General features: G+C 41.9%; 1 protein-coding gene across 5 annotated transcripts in view; it reads left to right on the plus strand.

Moving 5' to 3' along the window:
- The first annotated feature begins 509 nt into the window (after window positions 1–509).
- taf1c (TATA-box binding protein associated factor, RNA polymerase I subunit C) overlaps window positions 510–21368 on the plus strand; it is a 28423-nt gene continuing 7564 nt past the window's right edge. The window contains exons 1-13 of one of the 5 annotated variants that reach the window (XM_068573698.1): window positions 510–965; window positions 9302–9413; window positions 10588–10637; window positions 14743–14832; window positions 16352–16413; window positions 16517–16767; window positions 16924–17055; window positions 17156–17273; window positions 17355–17426; window positions 17511–17646; window positions 19484–19612; window positions 20939–21131; window positions 21217–21354. In XM_068573698.1, coding sequence (XP_068429799.1) covers window positions 837–965; window positions 9302–9413; window positions 10588–10637; window positions 14743–14832; window positions 16352–16413; window positions 16517–16767; window positions 16924–17055; window positions 17156–17273; window positions 17355–17426; window positions 17511–17646; window positions 19484–19612; window positions 20939–21131; window positions 21217–21354 — 1612 coding nt within the window. In that variant the 5' untranslated portion in view covers window positions 510–836. Of the gene's footprint in view, window positions 966–9301; window positions 9414–10587; window positions 10638–14742; window positions 14850–16351; window positions 16414–16516; window positions 16768–16923; window positions 17056–17155; window positions 17274–17354; window positions 17427–17510; window positions 17647–19483; window positions 19613–20938; window positions 21132–21216; window positions 21355–21368 lie in introns of those variants that run through there. The other 4 variants (XM_068573700.1, XM_068573699.1, XM_068573702.1 and 1 more) reach the window with 4 other exon arrangements.

Genomic DNA, 21368 nt, shown 5'->3' on the forward strand with positions numbered 1-21368 from the left:
GAAAATAAATACAAACACGCTTAGGACATAATCATCCTATTTCAATCCCTCATTTCTGCATTTTGTTTGTATTTACCCGTGATTTGATTGCTAAACTGAGGAAGAAATTACTGACCTTGGAAACAAACAAATAAGAAAATAAACTATAACAAAAAAAATAACATATGTAATGCTAATTATTATCATAGTTATATTAATTTAAAGTTATAGTACCGTAATTGTTATGATTCGTAATTAATCACTCTAGTTAATAAATTAATCAACGCTCCAAAGCAATGATTTTATAATAAAAGTTTACAAAATCTTGTTCGATATCTTTAATGGCTTCAAAATGAAAGTACATTTTGTCGATTTGAATATTATGCTCATCTATTTTGTGTGTATCATTATTTTCTGTTTGCTTGCATGTCAAATTATCTTACACGTCACGTTGTCATTTACTAAAATAGCCGTTTCTCTCTCGTCTCCTTTTTATTTTTTTAATCAGACAGACCGGAAGTCTTATTGTTGTCGTTCCCCCGCTGCCGCCATGCCAAGCTTTACTGTCGTTTGCTAGTCGCGTGTCTGCACGTGTTCGGCGATACACTACGAATTTGGGGTCGTTCATCTGCACTCTGGGCGCTTTTTTGGACTCCTCCGTCTACTTCGACGAGCGCCGCGTAGTAAGCGCATGTCATGATGACCGGAAGAGGGGAAACCTCTTAATTCGCGGTAGCTAACGTAGGAGATAGCGCTAGCTAACGTAGGAGCTGGCATGTTCAGACTTGTTTCCAGACACGGAGAGATAAGGAACAACAAACGTCGTTCGAAGACCGGAAAGTTGTATTACTTCACGAATGACAAATCCAATGGATTACCAGTTTCCACAGCAGCTTTACCCCTCGTTTTACAACGGCGGACCGCCGGATTTCGTCCTGAAACACTGCGCTGGGAACTGGGGCTGCTATGACAGAGTCATACCTCAGGTGGGTCATCTGTCACCGCTCTCATGAAGAAAAAAAGTCAAGCTCCTGTGTGTCTGTGTCCGAACGTGTAATGCACACGCAAACTTTTAAATGATTTATTGAAATATAGTTTGAAGATGAATTGGGGCTGCAACAACGAATCGATACAATCGATAAAAATCGATTATTAAAAAAGTTGACAACGAATTAGTTAGCTCGCGAAACGAGTATGATACATACCCTTGTGTTTTACATCTAAAATTGCAGAACAGTCTTAGCTCTCTATAAAATGAGGCATCATTGTTCTAAGGCACAAGTGTAAAGTGATATCATGACCCTAAAGCTGAAAATAAATATACTATTTTGGAACTTCTTCATATCTCTTGTGAAAACATACCTTTACTCATGTGATTCAACTGTTTTGGTGCTAGAATTGTTTTACCAAAAGGTCTTAGGTTCACAAAAGCAGTGGAATCTATGAATAAAATGGAACACATGTAAGTAAATGTCTGAAACCAAATGTATTATTATATGTTGGGAATGCTAAGCTGTGGCTGGCTTTGCGGCCTGCGTGCGGCCTGGTTATCTGTAGAGACAAACTGGAGCCTGCTGCAGCGGTACTGTATGTTGTCCTCTAGACCCTGGCAGCTGCGAATCCTCTCTGTAAAATACATCACTAATAGTTAGTATAAGTTCACTGAAAAAGAGTAACGATTACACACCAACACGTAACGAATGCTACGTGCTAACCTTGCTAAGCTAACAGAGCTAAAAATGCTTCTGCTAGCTCGGTCCGGTGTTACGGATTAACAGGCGACCATGTTAACTGGCGACTTTCGCCCGAAAGCGTCTAATGTTGTCGTCGTTACAGCAGATGTTGAGAATAGCGAGAGAACACGTAGCTGTCCTCCTGAATGCCCGTGTTGTTTAAATCTTCCATTCAATGTCAAACCTTCTCGTATGATGTCTGTGGTCGAAACATACTAGAATTGACGTTGAGTCTTTTCAGGGAAAGAGTCCACGCGAGGTGAAATGCCGATTGTTTATGTATTGAAACAGGAAGTCAGAAAATTGCCCTTCCTTTGAAATAAAGTTGGCCAAAATTACTCTTGATTGACTTTGGAGCCTCTTTTGTGCAAACACGTGTCACGTAAAAGAACTCTTTAGTACTGAAAAAAAAAAAGAAAAAAGATATTAATAAGTTCAATTTACGGGATTTGAACTCGTATCATTGGGTAGGATAAAACAAGAAGTCAGTGACATTTAAAAAAAAAAAAAACGTATTTTGTCTTCACTCCCACAATGTATTTTTTTAGTACTCAAGAGTTCTTTTACGTGATTCTTCATACACCATTGTTGGATAGAAACGTTGGAAATCTTGTCTTCTGTCGCAAACTGCGGTCGATAGGAATCCAACAGACTCAGACGTGTTAAAATCCGACTAATTGTGAGAGCAAGTCCAGGTCGCTCTGCCATCCGCCGCCATGTTAAATCTCCCTCCAAAGCCACGTCTCCCCTGAAGCTCGTACCTGATTTGTAAATCGCCCGTACAGACACAAGTTTTATTGTACAGACTCGCCAGTCACAGTATCTGTTAATCAAGTCTTCCTAACGCTCTATATGCGGTATCGAAGCAATAGGAGCTTTTAAAGTATCTTTTTGGGTTGGGGGGGATGGGGTTCGATAGGTGTTCACCAGCATTTACTTAATGTAAATCTATATAACTGAAGACCTTTGAAGTCATCACTATGGCAACCTTTGATCTAGCAACCCACAGGTGTTCTCATTAGGGCAGTGGAACAGACACTTACACACGCACACACAACACAAATGACTTCTGTCTCTCTCTATGTCCGTCTCACAGACACATAAACAGACACAGATACACACACACACAAACAGACACATACACAAACAGACACATACACACACACACATACACACACACACACACACACACACACACACACACACACACAAAAACAGACACAAAGAAAATGGCTGACTGACTGTGTGTGCGTGTGTCTAAGTGCGCGCGCGTGTGTGTAATTACGGTCATGTGAACAAAGTGGAGAGACAGAGAAGTTAAATTGATTGCTAGCATGAAGTTAGCTTTGTGTTACACTATTATTACGGTGGCGTGCACGTTTACGTGTGTTTTAAATTGTGTACTTGTCAACACTGTGATCATTAATAAGGTCGTATGCTATTTCATATACGTTTGTGTGTGTTCAGGACGTTCAGTAGTTTATTTCCTTAAGTCCACAGTCCAGTCTGCCTCTAATCAGTCTGCTGGCGCTCACTTGGTCACCATGACGACGGCAGCACACAGGTGCTTCATATCAGCCAATCAGTTTAACACACAAACCAACTCAAGTGTTTTGGAGGAGAGACGGGCGTAATAAACAAAAGCTATATATTGCGACGTCTTACGGCAGTAGTAGCCACACTTTCAAAATTTCTTGCGAAATTTTCTAGTTGGCCTTGTCCTCTTTATCGCAGGTATCGTACCCTTCAGGCTGTCAAGCTGCGTTGTGCTCTCCAGTATAGCTTCGGCTCGGCTCAGGCTAAACTGCCTGCTCCTCTCTCTGTCAAAGTGAAGCTGTGTGTATAATATGACACAGCTGTGTGTAGATTGCTCATATCTCGCTGTGTGAATCACCTACGATGACGCAGAAAATAGGACAAGGAAGTGTAACGTCTACTGATTCAGACAGACTTCAAACCATATATCTCTGACTTATTATCACGAAGATAGTATTTTATTACAAACGCAAACATTTTTTCTTAGGTCCGTCACATGTCGACGCGGGGGCCGACCTGGGCGAGTTAATAATTAATAGTTGCAAAGTGAAAAAGGACATGTTTGTGGACAGTTCGTTTTAAGGGTGTAATACTGACATGAGGTCAGATTCCCTCAATGTCCTTCAATTTCTTTGCTAATGCGTGGTAATTCTTAACAAAATGCCATCAGTAAGATCTCACGTGAAGCCCTGATGGTGCAGCTGCTGCTTACTCAACTTGCACTACAGCTTTACTGGATTTCTGAGTTTCCTGAATGCATTTCCAAATAATGCAGGTTTGCACTGTGTGGGTAGTTGACTGCTAGCTAACTAACAACGACCTGGGCTTCTTGATAGCTACTTACGTGGTGAAAAAAACATCAGATATCTCCTTTTTCTTTTTTGGTGGCATTTTCTTTTCTGCAAAGCACAAAAGGGTAAAATATCAATACTGAGACCAAACAAGATACTAATATGAGGCTTTGTTATTTCCTGGCGTATTTTAGTAGTTTATCGTGTCAGACTACTGCCAGCTCATTCTGTAAGTCAAGATTCACGTGGTGTTTCTGACTCGCCACTTCAGCCAATCAAATGACAGCATCTTGTCTCGCAGGCTTGAAGACGCATTGTAAAACGTGTGTAGTGGCTGAACTACGTGTCTGCCACTCTGCTGGGTGCGGGACTGTTTCGTACTCGCTGCTTTAGTAAAAGAGTCCAGCTGTTTGTATATCTTTGGGGTTATTTCCCTTTTAATAATAAACTGACAGCAGTTACATGATGTCTTCCTGACCTGTTTACGAAGCACTTTAGTTTAGCGGTAAAAACAGTCTGATCTCCCCGTCACCCATGCATTATCAATCCCCCCCTTGGTTGTACCGGTTCTCCATATTTAAACTATCGCACTAAAACACACATTACCACAATAAAATACAGACCCGTGACTAATGGCTCCTACATCGTGGAGATGTTAAAAAATACATTTTCTTCTGGGCATCGAACAAACAACGAACATTATCATGCATACTGAAGCTTTAGCATTTACTTTGTCTTTAAATAGGCATTTTGTTCATATTTATACACATTTATGTTTTTATATTTTGTTGTATGTAGACAACACAAGTCCAAACAAAAGCCAACAAAATTTGGTCACATCTCATTGTGAAGTCGTAATAATTTCAAACAAACCGTTAATAATGCTGAAATTTTTTGAGAAAAGACTAGTGAAAAAGGTGCTTGTAAAATGTAGTATAATTGTATGTAAAACCAAAAAATTGCAGCAACAAATCTTTATTGTCTTATGTTAAATAGATACGAGTGAGTTTTCATTTATATTGTGCAAAATGTTTTTTTGTGTATAGGTGAGGACAATTGTCTTTCCCAAACTTTAGTCGTGACTAGTCCCTATAGACCCTATTCAAACCTTCGCCAGCAGGCGCATAGTACAAGACACGAGCACTTTGGCTCGTTTCACTTGGAGCAGGAGAGCTGCTCTGGCACTATAGAGAAAATTACAGGGACACAGAGGGTTTCTTTAGGAGGCCCCCCGCCCCCACTAATATAATGGTAGCAGAAACACTGAAATTGTTGAACAAAAATAATTAAAGAAGCTGCTAAAGTTAGTGTGTGGAGCCAATGTTTTTAAATACAATTTGATAATCTCTTCACTTGTCCTCTCCTTATATGTAGTTAGGTGCCACAAGCTGTCAGTGCTTGTCACAGGAGTGCAAGGACTAGTCAGAGGCCCAATCCCAATATCCAGCCTTGAGAATTTACAGACGTTGAGACACACTCAGACTGACTCTATGATGGTTTAGTTCTAGGGCTGCAACTAATGATTATTTTAATAATCGATTAATCGGTTGATTATTTTTTCGATTAATTGGATAAAAAAATAAATAATTTTAAAGCATTAATTTGCAACCTTTTATTACAAAAACAGAACGAACAGTGCAAATTCACAATGCAACAAATCTTAACAATAAAGAATTTATAAAAAATAAAGAAATACAAATGAGAAAACTTAACAGGATTTGTCAGAACTTGTTCTCCACAGTATATCGGACTGTTGAACGCCGGTCTGCGTTCTGCACCTCAGAGGAGATGTTTACGCGTTGCTTCTCTTGAAGCCTCCACGGTATTTTTAAATGAAGACGTTATCTAACCCAACAGCGCGGCTCAAACACGGAGAATGAACGACTAGCTAGCGAGCTAACAACAATGGTTAGCCTAGCTGTTAAGTTATTGTACACGCAACGCGACTATGCAGTGACGTACGAGAAGGTACAGCGCGCTGCAGAAGCTCCTGTCTGCGGCGCTCCGCTTCACTCAACTGTTTTGTTCAATACTCCAACATGTCCGCGACTTATTGAGTGGCAAAATAATCGCGCGACACAATGAATCGATATTGAAATTCGTTGCCAACTTTTTTAATTATCGATTTTATCGATTCGTTGTTGCAGCCCTACTTAGTTCTGTTCCACTGTCACATCGTCGAGTGTTTGAGGGCTCTCTGACATATGTTTAGCCCTGTATGAACCCTTTCCTTAAGTCAGCATTAGACGCATACTTTACCCAAGGGAATTACCCACAATTCATAGCAATGTGATGTTAAGCATGCAGTTACCCATGGAAGACTGTAGACATAAAAGTAAAACAAACAAACTTAACATTAAGGATTAAACATAGAACATAAAAACAAATGAAATCAGAGGAATGCAAGCAGAGACTATAGATGTACAGTGTATTTAATGGATGTATTACACAGATTTATTCATCACACATTTCATTTTGTTATTGGATCTGTTTTGCAAAAGTAAATGTATTATTTTAAATGACATCTCATCCCGTGAGATCTTTTCCTCATCTCTGGAAGATGTTTCAATTACGGAGTTAAAAGTATAAAATACCCACAATGAGACAATATTTGTTTGATGTCCTATCCCATTGTATTTCCACCAAATGCCATACCATTTCAAGCCCTCACAGCCTCTGTCTCTGAGGGTTTTCAGAGTTTGATGGTCACATTGGGAATTTGGGATTAGTCCCGAGACATACCACCAGTAGACAGACGTGCCACCACTAGGGGGCAGACTATTGTCACTCCTTGTCAGCGATGTGCCAGTAGTTGTCACAGAAGTGCCACAAGTCAGTGACTTGCCATAGTTCTGACACTTGATTGATTCTAGTAAAAGGTGCGCTCACCTTAACTCATGCAACGAGACGCCGTAGGAGAGGGAAAAGCGCTGGAGCTCTCATACATCTCCGCAAACGGGGATCCCGTACAGCTCTGCCCGGCATATTTCTCTCCAACGTCTGCTCATTGTGCAATAAACTAGACGAACTCCAGCTGCTGGTGGGGAGAGACAGGGACTCCGTTTTGTGCTTCACGGAGATCTGGCTCTGTGGATTCATTCCGTACTCCGCATTCCAGCTGGCTGGCTGGCTTCCAGCTGTTCTGAGCGGACCACAACACGGAGCTCTCCGGCAAGGCGAAAGGTGGAGGAATCTGCTTCTACTCCAACAACAGCTGGTGCAATGATGCAACAGTAATTCTACAGCACTGTTCGCCGGACCTGGAATCCCTCATCATCCACTGCAAACCATTCTACTCCCGACGTAAGTTCGCTTCATTCATCCTGGTCGGTGTTTACATGTCGCCGCAGAGCAACGTGCAGGAGGCACAGCGGACACTCGCCGAGCAGATACGGTGTGTGGAGCGAACCTACCCGGACTCCTTAGTTATTGTCCTGGGGGACTTTAACAAAGGAAACCTCAGCCATGAACTCCCCAAATACAGACAATTCATTAAATGCCCTACTCGAGAGACTAGCATTCTGGACCACTGCTACACCACCATCAGCAGGGCTTATCACACAGTCCCTTGTGCTGCACTGGGAAACCCTGACCGCGCCATGGTCCACCTGATTCTCTCATACAGGCAGAAACTAAAACTATGCAAACCTGTGGTGAGGAAATTCAAGAAGTGGACCAGTGAGGGTATGGATCACCTGTCTGACAGGAAGCAGCACATGAAGCTGGGGAAACACGTCTCTGGCTCCAGGACCACCAGCACTGGTTTGCCCCAAGGCTGCGTTCTTTCCCCTCTGCTCTTCTTGCTGTACACCAACAGCTGCACCTCTAGTCACCAGTCCATCAAGCTACTGAAGTTCGCGGACGACATCACCCTCATTGGACTGATCTCCAGCGGGGATGAGTCCGCCTAAAGGTGGGAGACTGACCACCTGGTGACCTGGTACAGCCACAACAACCTGGAGCTCAACGCTCTGAAAACAGTGGAGATGGTTGTGGATTACAGGAAGAGCGCAGCCCCACCCGCCCCTCTCACCCTGCTTAACTCCCCCGTCGATGCTATAGAGTCCTTCCGCGTCCTGGGCTCCATCATCACCCAGGACCTCAAGTGGGAGCTGAATGTCAGCTCCATCACAACGAAGGCACAGTAGAGGATGTTCTTCCTAAGGCAGCTGAAGAAAATCAACCTGCCAAAGACAGTGATGGTGCACTTCTACAATGCCATCATTAAGTCCATCCTCTGCTCCTCCATCACCGTCTGGCACGCTGCAGCCACTGCCAAGGACAAGGCTAGGCTGCAGCGCATCATTCGCTCTGCCGAGAGGATGATTGGTTGCAATCTGCCGTCCCTCCAGGACTTGTGCGCTTCCAGGACTTTGAAGCGGCCAGGGAAGATTGTGGCCGACCCCTCTCACCCTGGACATAAACTCTTCAAGTCCCTTCCCCCTGGAAGGAGGCTAAGGTCCATCAGGACCAAGACTTCCCGCCACACAAACAGTTTTTACCCAGCAGTCGGGCTCATCAATAGAGCCCTGGTCCACCACTGACTGACTCTGTCTCCCCCTGGACCTTCCCTTCTCTCCCTTCTCTCTCCTGCACATTTCTCCACACCGCACATTTAAAGTCACTCGCCACTTTACCTTTACCTGTCACTTTCAAAAATCATAACCTCATTCCGTGCACTTCACTTTACCTTACTCTTATTATTATTATTATTATTATTATTATTATTATTATTGATCGTATTATCCCTTTATTTTTTATTTTTACTTGCATCCTTATTTACTGCATATTTACTTCATCTTTACTATTTACTTATTACTTACTTGTTTTCTATCCAAACCTTTATACTTTCACGTGTAAAGTTAAATGTTCTTTGTTGTTGCTGCTGTTTTTGTTGTTTTTGTTGTTCTTATGATGCACCTTCCACCAGAACAAATTCTTCGTTTGTACTTACTTACTTGGCAATTAAATGTTTCTGATTCTGATTGACGCTTGCCACTGTGGTTCCAGTGCCACAAGGAGGAGTCTGGCCTTGTTGGGTTTTATGATCTGTAAACAGGATTCATTAGAGGTGGAACAGGAAGGTTTGAAGCTGAACAACAAGAAATATTGTAGATTATTATACCAATTCATATTTTAGTTTATAAAGACGAACATTACCTACTTTTTCAGATGTTTCACCGTTGTGACGTTTCTCTCTTTGTAGGGTAGTCCGCTGACAGGACTTGATTCTCATTGTGTGGTTGCGCTTGTGGTTTTCAGGGCAGCTCGGGTCCCCTCTCCGGCTGGACATTTGCATCCAGACACCAGGCCCGAGGGGAGACTTGGCATCACACGGAGCCGGTACCGGTTCCCCTGATGTCGCCTAAAAACTGTAAGTCCCTAACACTCTTTGTCCAAAAGGACCCTATTGATATTGTTTGTTAGAGGTATTATTATTATTATTCTCTATGATTTTTATTTTTGCCATACTCGAAAACTCACCAAATGTGGTACACTTGTCAGGCTTGTTAAAAATAGCCATTTGATATAAGTGACAAATTTGGGTTTTTAAAATGGGCCCTCTAGTTGGACGCTCCTTACCCAGAATGTCCAATTGACTTTAAAATATCCACATTTGTCTAACTTCACCTGCTTTTTCTAAAATTCTATTAGACCCCTAAACTCCGCCTACTTGGATTTTCCTCCGTTTTGATTTTGGTGAAAACCGCATTCTTGCGGTTTCCTCCTACACGTATGGTCCAATTTATAACAAACTGGCTGTGGATCATGATTGAAGCTGTATCATCAAAACTTTTTTTAAAAAAAATAGTTTTTATATTACATTGTGTTCAGGAAATACGGACCAATTAACCTCTTAACGTCTTGTTTTTTTAATACTTATAACTTTAAAACTATTTGGACTAATTACCCCAAATTTGCAGCATATGTGCACATTACATCCTGTAACATGGCAGATTTACATGGCATCTACACAACGTGGTCTAAGTTTCACATAGAGAAACGTGATGCACGTCTTCAAGCATGTTGTCTCGCTCCACACGGTGGATGCAAGAACCGATGAAGTATTTGCAAAGCCTAATTTCCCACGTCACACACTCCACAAGGGGAAAAAAAAACGTCCTACTGGTGAGCAAACGTTCTCTGCCAGGCTAGCGGACTTCCTGTCGGCACCCCCATTGGGGCAAAGGAGCAAGGAGCTGTTCAACGCTGCTCGCAGCTTTAACATTATTTTGTGTGTGTGTGTATATATATATATATATATATATATATATATATATATATAAACACCTCACGGCGCAGGCAGTAGTCCCCATTACCCCCTCCAGTTCATATTTTGTTCGCTGAAAGAGGCCTGAGAGTAAACTTATTGCCTGATGTGTTGAACTCAGTCATTTTAAGTCACAACAGAAAAACTGTATCACAGCTGTTGACATATTTGAGGCTCCAATAAAACATTCTGCTGCAATTTTGTTTATTCATAACGTAATCTGTGTATATGTGTGTGTATTAAATGTGTGTTTAAATATTGTCAATATTTTATCCAGGTTATCTTTGGCCTTCAAAGCCCCCTAATCCGCTGGACTTCACAGAACATGTGAGCACAACAGTTCAACACATAAGAAACCCATGTCTAAGACATTAGATGTGTACTACATATCTTGTTTTGAACCTTAGATGCATCATTTCATGCCTCTGGTCTTCAGTGACCTGCCACTTGTAGTGTAGTTCCTGGTACAAGACGGCAACCTCTAGTTCTAAAAGGGAAGACAATGAGGAAGTGCCGTAAACCTGCTTTATTTCTATAGTCCGCCAGAGCGATGACTCCTCCGGTTGCAAAGAGAAGTCTGATTGTATAAAAGTCTCTGAGAAAATGACTACTTCTCTCTTGATTTTTTTACCTCCGTAAACATTATGAACATAAATGTATGGTCTCAATCTCTAGTTCAAGTCTTCTTCAATACAGGATGATTATTTAGTAAATTAAAGACTAGAAAGTGAAGTATACTTTAGGGTGGGGGTCCAATTTGATTGACATGTTACTAACACAGCCGTTTACCACTACGTTATTCTTCTACAGAACCAAATGTGGTCACTGCCCTTCAAAAAATAAGAAATTTGCTACGGCGATAAGACCAAACTCAAGGCTTTAAAACATCAGTGCACAAACCAATGGGTGACTTCACGCCGACTATGTCCACTTCTGGTTGCCACAGACCTGAGCCATGCAATAAAGTGTTATTGTGAGTGTAGGTTCTTTGTAGGTTTGTATTCAATGTGTTTGAAACCGCAGTGTGATTGCACTACAAATGTTCTCAATGGGACGGAAAATTTGATTGTCCCATACATTTGACTTATACGGTGATTTAAAAGATTTGATCTAAAAGCTAGATTATGTTTATGTCTATAAAAAATATTAATTTGTATAATATACAGCAATATTTTCTGTTGATCAACTTCAAACCTTCCTGTTTCCTTCCACGCGGCTCAGCTGAGATATGTGCATAGTTGGTGTAAACTGGATTATGAAGCAAAATGGAAAGAAATGGAAAAATCATTTGGAATGTGTCCGATACAGAGTAGAATCGGAGATAAGGAAACATTTAAAAAGGTTAAAAATCAAATGGATTCGATCACAAAATTTAGCTTGGAATTATGGTTCAAATTACGTGGACATAATAAGGCGGAGAAGAACGCAAATTTATTGAAATGGGTGGCTTTTGATAGCAGTTTTAAACCAGCTGGGCACGGTGGGGGATTCAGAAGGTTGGCGAAGAAGGGCATTACGGTATGGTGCACACTAGTGGACAAAGGGAGGATGAGGAGTTTTCAAGACTTGAAAACAAAATATGACCTGGATTGGCGGGAATTCTACAAATACTTGCAGATACGGGATTAGTATGGGAAACGGATTGAACAGGAGCTCTCTCTAGAAGTGAACAAGGTGGTACAAGTAATGATTGATGCATATAAAGGGAACCGGGTTAGGACTATAACTACATTATATCAGGCATTGATGGATGACAAAAACACAACAGGGTATATAAAAGAAAAATGGGAAAGAGAATTTGACGTGGAAATATCTGAAGATGAATGGGATAGGGTTTTTGGGAATGATCCAAGATATCCTGGGATACGAATTTCAAATTAATCGTGAACTGATGCATCTGTGTATGTACACAGAGAATTGTATACATGATAGGGACTTGTATCTATTTAAGATACTCATGGTTGCAGGTAAAAAGGCCATTACAAGAAAATGGGGAACAGAAGATCTACCCACGCAGACACATTGGGTGGACACAGTAGGGGAAATAAACATTATGGAAAGACTGACACACAGACTACGACTGACAGGATCACAGATGGACGGTAAATGGAGGAAGTGGACTCTATGGCAGTTGACACAGACTTGATATGACAGCAGGTTTTTCTTTTTTCCTTTTGTTTTATTATCGTTGTCAATGTCGTTGATGACTTGTATTGGTGTACTTATTGTAGAATGAAAATTTAAAAAAAAACTACCCTTTTCTCCTCTAATGACTCATGTTTACAGATCATGAAACCCAATAAGGCCGAGCACCACAGTGGCAGGTGTCAACGGGTGTCAGGACTGTGGCAAGCGTCAGTCAGGTGTCAGGACTGTGGCAAGTCTGTGGCTGCGGTCGAATAGTCCTAAAGAAATGACCTCCTAACTAGGGCTGGGCAAGTTAACGCGTTAATATCGCGTTAACTTTTCAATCGATTAACAGCGTTATTTATTTGATCATGCGTTAACTGCCTTTTTTTTATTTTATTTTATTTTTTAAATTTGGTGGGGGGCTTTTGCTTTGAAGGTGTAGTTTAGGTCCACCTTCGCGCTTCCGTAGCATTACTGGACTATTTGCCGACTTGAGCCAGACGCGAAAGCACGTATTGTTCCGTAGTTTCTGTCCTTAGCGAGCACCGCGCGAGTGAGTCGCCTTTCAAAGCTTCACAAGCGGTCACCCGCAGCTTGTGCTACAAGCTCAGCGTCCCCGGATTGAACATTAATCGCGCATGCGCATAGCCGCTGCTGATACCTGTCAGCTGTCCTTCACATCTCCCCCTCGTTCAACCAGACGTCAGTGCACTTGTTCAAGGCAACACAGACTGGACTTTTTTCACCTCGGAATAAAAACTGAACTGAAAACATGAAAAACACTTATTGCTTTTGTATAAAGTTAATCAATTGCTGGTCTTTAACATTTTTAAGTTAAGCAACAGACTGAACATGGACCAAAGAAGGAGTGGTTTGTCCCTCACAAGGACCCTTACTACTGAACAGTACCTGTTCAGAAAAAAAAAGGAAAAAATATTTAGAAACTATGTATGTATGGTAACTTGCTGTTGCTCCAGAGTGCTGTTATATTGCCCTGGTAACATTACTTTAAAATTAAAGCTGCAATACACTATTTTTTTACTTCATCCTTGAATTTGGAGCATAATGCGATTAATCGCAGAAAAATCATGTGATTAATCAATTAATTTTTTTTGACTTTGCCCAGCCCTACTTCTAACGTAAAACCCTAACCACTTTTCCTTGACCTCTGTGGAAACCGTCACAGGATCGAGAGAAGACGGGAAGGAGAATTCACAAGGAGTTAGAAGAAAAAAAACAACACTTTTACAAAGCTACATTGTATTTGTTCTTGTGAACGGCTGAATGATATGCCACTTTAATGTTGCCTCTGCAACGAATTGTGAGGTGGCATTATGTCCATTCCTTTTGTAAAGGAAGGTCCAGTGTTTCCTATGCTAAAGGACCTAAGTAAGGAAGCAATAAAGCCTCTTTCCTTTGCATTTAGAGAATTCGATCATCAGCACTTATCATGGCGGCCACTTAGGTACTTCGGGGTCATTTCAGTCAGTTAGAAACCCTCCTAACCCAAAAAGACTATTCGACCGCAGCCTAGGATTAGTCGTAGCACTCCTGTGACAAGCACTGGCAGATCATGGAACCTACTGACACCTAACTACATATAAGGAGTGGACAAATAGAGATATTACTCAAGTTGTATTTTAAAATGTTCAGATAAATAGTTTTGAATTATATTAAAAAGGATGATTTATTTTCATTATTTTAGATAGGTTTTTTAATGACTAAAAGTAATTATTTGGAAAAATTATATTATGTTCTTTTTTTGTTTCCAAACCAGTGAAATCCTACATAGATCAAATTAATGATGAACAAAAAGTACAATGAGGTTGCTCGAAGGATGTATACAGAAAATACAGAACTCTGTTGACTCATAACAACAATGACTGTTCCCAGGAAATGTGGCTTCACACATTCAGCTTAGCAACTTTTTTATTTTTATTTTCAAAGACTGCAATTTAACTAAAATGCCAAACAAGTGACATTTGCGTTCCGCTGTCCGCTTGCCACACAGTTCTCGAGTTCATAATACTGCACGTAATAATACAGCTATCACCTGTGGTGCTGCTTGTTGTGTTACCTCGTTCAGTGATAGAGCATGACTGAACAGACTTTTTTTATTTGAATAAAAGAATATTCGGGGATTGTAACATGGAAAATATGCAATTTCATGCACGATTTAGCCAATAACCTAATAGACCCAAAGAGATCTGATCCATATTTGACAGAATAGAATCTTTTTTGTTGTTCTTTGGCCTTTCTTTTCTTCTTTTTTTAAAACTGTATGGACACAATTTGTATTTAGATGCAGAACTTCTTCTTGGACCACTGCAGGGACGCCTTCGGGTGCATGGCTGAAATTCTGGGCGACAACTTTGAACAAGCACAGATGGAAGTGAGACTTGCAAAAATGTACTTTCGATGACCGTTTATTCTTTTTATTTATTAATGTTGCTTGTTAATGTTGCTATTAACATCTATTTAGGTGTGAATATAGATATAGTAAAATAAAATCAATGAAGAAAAGGTTCTGTAGTGTAAGAGGCCGATCACACCAGATGAAAATCTCAAAAACGCGTTGCTAGCAAAAACATTGTTTTTCTATCGTACGGGGCCTCATGCACGCCTTTTTAAATGCGTTTAAAAGGCTTTGTGTTTCTCTAGTGGTTTTTAGGCACGCATAAAAGTTAAAATATTCTCAAAGGCAAGGTATGCAGTCGCACAGCTCTTCAATGTCACACTCGACCAAGGCAGCCAATCGGATCAAGCAAGAGGCGAGTATGACTGCAACTAACGATTATTTTAATAATAAATAATAATAAAAAATTGTATTAAGTATTAATTTGCAGCTTTTTATTAAAAAACAGAACTGACGGTGCAAATTCACAGTGCAAACAATCTTAACAATAAAGAATTTAAAAAAAATAAAAACTACAAATCAGAAAATTTAACAGGAACGTCAGAACTTGTTCTTTACACTCAAATGCACGCAGACGCTCATACACTCACAAACACACACACTCACAGACACACACATTCACAGACGCTCATACACACACACACTCACAATTGCTCCCAGACACTCACAGACGCACACACTCAGACGCACACACACCAGAAACTGCACTTTACCTAAACAAAAGTTATTAATTAAATATCAAACTACAAATCCAAGCAGCACTTGCAGACTGTTGAACGCAGGTCGGCATTCTGCACCTCAGAGGAGAGATTTACGCATTGTTTCTCTTGAAGCCCCCGCGGTATTTTAAGACGAAGAAACATGGTTTTAATAAGACGTTATCCAACCCAACAGCGTGGCTCAAACACGGAGAATGAATGACTAGCTAGCGAACTAACGACAACGGTTAGCTTAGCTACTACGTTGTTGAATCAAGCAATGCAAACACGCAGTGACATACGAGAGGATACAACGAACGACACCAGAATCTCCTGACCTTCTGTCTGCTGTGCTCTGATCTGCACTCAACTGAACTTTTATACTTAAACATCTCTGCGACTTATTGAGTGGCGTAATAGCCACTTCCTTCCTGTTTTTGCGTGGTATGAACAGAGGGAAATTCAAAAGAAAATGGCAACATCCGACAAGGCACTAATATTAGCGGTATTTAATTACAAAATGCTTTACAATCGAAAACTTTTTTTTTTTATTTTTTTTTATATCGTGAACCCAAAATCTCATTTTTTGTCTTTTTTCCTTATCTCACAACACAGCAAGAGCGCAACGTCTGCTTGAATCCATTTTGTAAATTAAGTTTTATCTCCCGGCTGCGCTTTTAAAAGTTGCTGCGCTTTTAAAAAGTTGCGTCTGGTGTGATCGGCCCCTCAACATGCTCTGAACAAGAGGTCGTGGTTGTTGTCATCAGAATGTGTGTGGGATGGTTTTTTCCCTTCAGGGAGTTGGCAGAGAGTCTGTGGACAATTTGAGGAGCACACTCGACATGAAGAAGTTTAAAATGTAAGTGGACCCCGACTGAATCGGTCATAGTCTCCAGTCGTCCTGTCGGCAGTTGTTTGTTTTTTCTTCATTTGGCCGCTCTGTTTGTTTTTTTTTTGTCCAGGTCCCCGCTGTCGTATTCCCCCAATTCCCTGCACGCGTACTGCTCCCTGCTGTCGGACGTGGTGCCCGCCGTGCCCAATGAGCTGCTGTGCTCCTTGCTGCATGAGGAGTTGACAGAGCAGAGGGACCGCGCTTTGTTCTCCGAGGGGGCCACAGGCGGCGCTCTGGCCTTTGTCCCCTTCCCAAGGGGAGGCAGTGAACCCCAGCGCGGCTGCCTCGTCTACCCGGGGAACCAGGGACTGGGCTGCCTTAGTATCCTGCAGAGCAATCCAATGCTTTTTATTTTGGGACACACAGCATTCCGTTTTGTGATGTGAAACAATAACGGGCCAGGTCGAGGTGGAGCAAAGCGGCATTCTTCCTGCTTTGAGTTTTCGCCGCCTTTGGTTCTTAACGCAAGCGCTTCAGACTTTCATAGAGTGGAGATGCAGAGCCGCAGGGGGAGCTTTTCCTTACTGGATGCCAGCAGCAGTGACCCGTTCCGCTTCCAGCTTAAGGGCCCCATCCGACAGATAAGCTGTGCCTCACTGTTTGACGACTGTACGAACGAGCGAGACATAGATGCACGTCATTAGCCGGTGTGGTGTGCGGCTTGAGCAGACACTTGACCATGTGCACCCATCTGTTATGTGTGTTGCAGGTTGCGTTGCTGTGCGGTCCGAGCGGCTGTGTGGTGTTTGGAGGGTCGGTGAACAAAATGCACCTCGTCTTCTGCAAGTTGTCGACACCAGGGAGGTGGCAACCTGCGTCAGCGCCAGGTGAGTTGTCGCCTGTGGCCTCAAGGGTTTCAGAGATGAGAAGGCTTGGGGTGGGACAGTGTTAATGGGACGTCCTGTCAGTCCTCATGTGCTAGGTGAAGTTCTGGTGGCAAATGAGAGTGGGGCAGCAAACCTGTGGAGTGTCGGCAGAGGGTGAGGAAAGAATTTACTTATTCCTCATACAGACACAGACGTTTAGATTTTTAAACTGAAATTAAAAATTTTCCCCTCAATCAGAATGCAGAAGGTCCGGGAAGAAGACGTAAACCTGTACTTCAATGCCAAGTCATCATGGCGATGGTGTGAGTTCTCTGCCCACCCGAGGGTGGTGACGTACGCAGACAGGACAGGGGTGGAGCTGACGGATGTTCGGGTGAGAGAAGAGGCAGTGGTGGATGTTTATTAGTGTGGACAAGTCCAAGTGAGAGTCACTGTGAGTTGAACTCTAAAAGCTAGTTAAACAGATATATATTTCTATATATATATTTAGAGAGAGATGTATGTATATTAGGGTTGTGAAATGAATTAACATTTTAATCAAATTAATCATGATTAATCACATATTACCGATATTCTCGGTATATTTTTGTAAAAACATAAAGATTTGTGATAAAAGACAGATATATACACTCTCATTTATACATTGGGGTGCTGTCATAAACTGCATTTACGCGGTCTTTAGCTCATAAAAAAGAACAAATCGTGCTAAGCTGCCCAAAAAATGTTTGTCGCTGAAATTCCAGTTGATTATTGATGCAGCGATGTTTTATGCCGAACTAGTTTCTTCAGGGCATAACAGGATATCCGTCGCAAGTGGACGTGACAAGGTGCTCAGTGTTGCCAGATTGGTGATGGCGTAGTATTTTACCAAAGGCTCAGAATGGTTGTATTTGGACGATAATTATCGTGCATCTGGCAACCCTGAGATCGGTCGATTAATGACAGTTCTCTCTGCAGTCAGAGCTTGCGCATGAAGGTGAAACGTAAGATAGCTCTTCCAAAACTTGTAAGAGCGTAATAACTAGTTTGTGAAAGACCCAGAGAAGGTAAAATCCCAGACGTTTTTGGAAATCCTGCCGGACACATTTTTAAGGTCTCAAAAAGAGGATATGTCCGGGAAAAAGAGGACGTCTGGTCACCCAGATAATTCTCATTACTCACAAAAGTCCAGTGATCCCTTGTCAGAGTCACGTGTTCCGTTGCAGCCAAGTCATTTCCCTTCATATTCTTTCCAGCTTCATACAGCTTGTGGATTTTTGTCATGATTGTACGTCTTTGCGCTGCTTTGATGCTCAAGTCCCCCTTTGCCACTCGCAAAACTTTGGTGAACCCCTCATCCTCAACAATATTAATTGGTCCACAACTTTTTGCAATTCATTCCGCAACTGTGCTACTCAGCTTGTTACAGGCAGACTTAGTGAGGGGTCTTTGTTGTTCAGTGAGGCTGGTTTGACGCATTCCTCTTGAACTCTCCTCGCCAACCAACGCATGCTTCGCATTGGGATGGTACTTTAGGCTGGTTGTGCTACTGTGAATTATCAACGTCTTCCCGCATAGTGAACATCTGACATCTATGCCTGACTGCATTAGAGCGGAAATAGCTGAATAGGTCTATTGGAAGCTTATTCTGCGCATGTGTTTAAATGCATTAAAAAAACCAACTAATTAATCCTGTAATTTAATCATCACACGTTATTTTTTTCAATCTTTTAAAAAAATGATATTTTAAAATAGCTATAACTTTGTGATTCTGTTTAGGCCAGCAGAGAAGGCCTAGCTGGCCTTGATGGTCCGCCACTCATATATATTTTAGTAAAACTTTGTTTCGGCATGCACTCAGCATCGTGGCTCCAGCTCCACACGCTGAGTTTTGCGTCATTCTCTGAAGCGCTGCAGGGCGCACAAGAACAATATACTGTAAAGGAAGCAAGAAGACAACCAGTGTACCTCAACAGATATGCCCACAGACTGTAGGTGTCACAAAAAAAACTTAAACCAGCCTGCAAAGTGGGGCAGGGATTTTAATTATCTCCTATCCCATATTTATTGACCACTTTATTTTCTTTGTAAAAGCCCTGTAAATAAACAGGTTGGATATTAAACACATTATAAGGAAACAAAAGTTGAGTATCCTGTCAACAGTTTGATTTGGCTGCGAAATATTTCCTCAACAGTTTTTAACGCTTTTTAACGCCTCCTGTCTCCCCCAGGAGAGTCCTATCTCAAGTCACACTTTGTTTCATATCAATAACACCTCGGAGTGTCGCAGCGGGGAGAGGCTCATTCTGTCCAGATACCTGGGAGATGTCCACACTTTCCAGCATCTTATCACCACTCAGGTAACTCTCAAAAAAGTGGCTGACTTTATTTAAGGGTTTTGGATAACTCGCCTGTTTGAATAAAAGTTAGGTAATTAAGAAGGCCTGGACACTTTTTAGTGACAGGTGGGTACTGTCGGATGTTGCCGGATATGTCCTCTGCGCACGTTACTGTGGCAGCCGATGAGCCACCTCTTTACCTTTAAAAGATGGCAGGTGTTACTCGAATGGAGCTATTTCAATTCCAAACAGTCTATTACTAAAACCCACAGGACTTATGCTGTGTTCACACCAAAAGTGACATGATTTTTACGCGCAACCAGATTACGTGCAAAGTCAATGTACAGAGAGGTCACGGAGACGTGAATTCTTCCAGGATAATACTACTGAAAATATTATGAACCCAGACACGATGGACTTTGATGTTCCGACGTTTGTGGAATTTACACAACAAGTATAAAGCAGAACTCCGTTATTTCCATGGTGGAAGGCGGAAACGGTAACATAACGATAAATCAGACGCAGTTCCTGGAGGAGTCGGTGAAGTTTACCAAAGCTGTGTCTTGCTACGGACATCTAACACCTAAACATGAGGGTGTTTGATGTGTTTGATGTTCCGACGTTTTTGTGACTTCCACAAGTATAAAGCAGAACTAGTAGTTATTTCTTCCAAAGACGATGACGGGAAAGATCGCTCTTTTCACGGAGAGAAGCGACGGAGATAAGCCATGCCCCCCTGCGATTATTCTTGCTACGTTTGGTGTGAATACCCTTTTTTCACTCATGCGAGTAAACTGAAGCAGTAGACGCGACACGGAAATTCCCATTGCGTTTGGTGTTAACACAGCTTTAGTTTGACATTCAGTAGAGATACTAAAGTCTCAAAGATATCAAAAGTGTCTGCTGGATTTGAAGAAATGTATCCAACATTCAAGACATAGAATAGTTCCAATTATTGGAATAGTGCAATACTGGCTTGTTGGCACTAGAGGTCAAGGGTTCTAAGCGGTGCATGTTTGGAGTTTAACTCTACAGGAGAGAAAGCAAGGTTTCAAAACCCAAATTGCATGATTACAAAAGTTGAAGATTCAAAATGCAAGGATTGAGGAAGCATCAAGAATAGTCATGTCTACTTGAATCAGAATCCGCTTTATGGCCATGTACATTCACACATGCATGGAATTTGACACCGGATTCTGCGCTTTGTACTTCTTTTTTTTTCTTTGAGCAAAGAACCAAGTCACTATCCCTCTGTGAGTAAAGTTAGAACATGGTCGACTATTTGTTTTAGTATTCCTCTGTCTCTCTCCATTTGTGTCTCTATCCTTCTCTCGCTCTCTCTCTCAGTACTCAGCCTACATCATGGACGAGCGATTCCCCTGCTTGCCCATGCTCAAGTGGGATCACATGATGCGGTCCCCGCCCATGTTTTGTCATGCTGTTTGCGGCTCCCTTGGCTCATCAGGGAGCGGGGCTAGGGCCACCAAGGTGCTGTTGGGCTCCCAAAACTCTCAGGAAATCACACTCCTGCAGTACTCGGGTCAGTTGGCACCACAAGTTGAGCGTTAAATGTGCTGTGTGTTTTGGTGTGCTGACTCCTTTGTAATGTGTGCGTGTGCGTGCAGGAGGCAGAGCGGAGGCCTCTTCCAGTCGAGGTCCTCTTCAGGCACTGCTCAGGCCCAGAGACAGTCTGAGACACCTCCCTGTCCAGATCCCTCATCGCCTGGACCTTGCCACCAGCAGGTTGTCCTCACCTGCTGCAGGTATAAAAAGAAGA

Source organism: Clinocottus analis, unplaced genomic scaffold (genome assembly GCF_023055335.1).
Source record: "Clinocottus analis isolate CAN_PGR_092001 unplaced genomic scaffold, fCliAna1.0.p SCAF_13, whole genome shotgun sequence".
Classification (NCBI taxonomy): Eukaryota; Metazoa; Chordata; class Actinopteri; order Perciformes; family Cottidae; genus Clinocottus; species Clinocottus analis.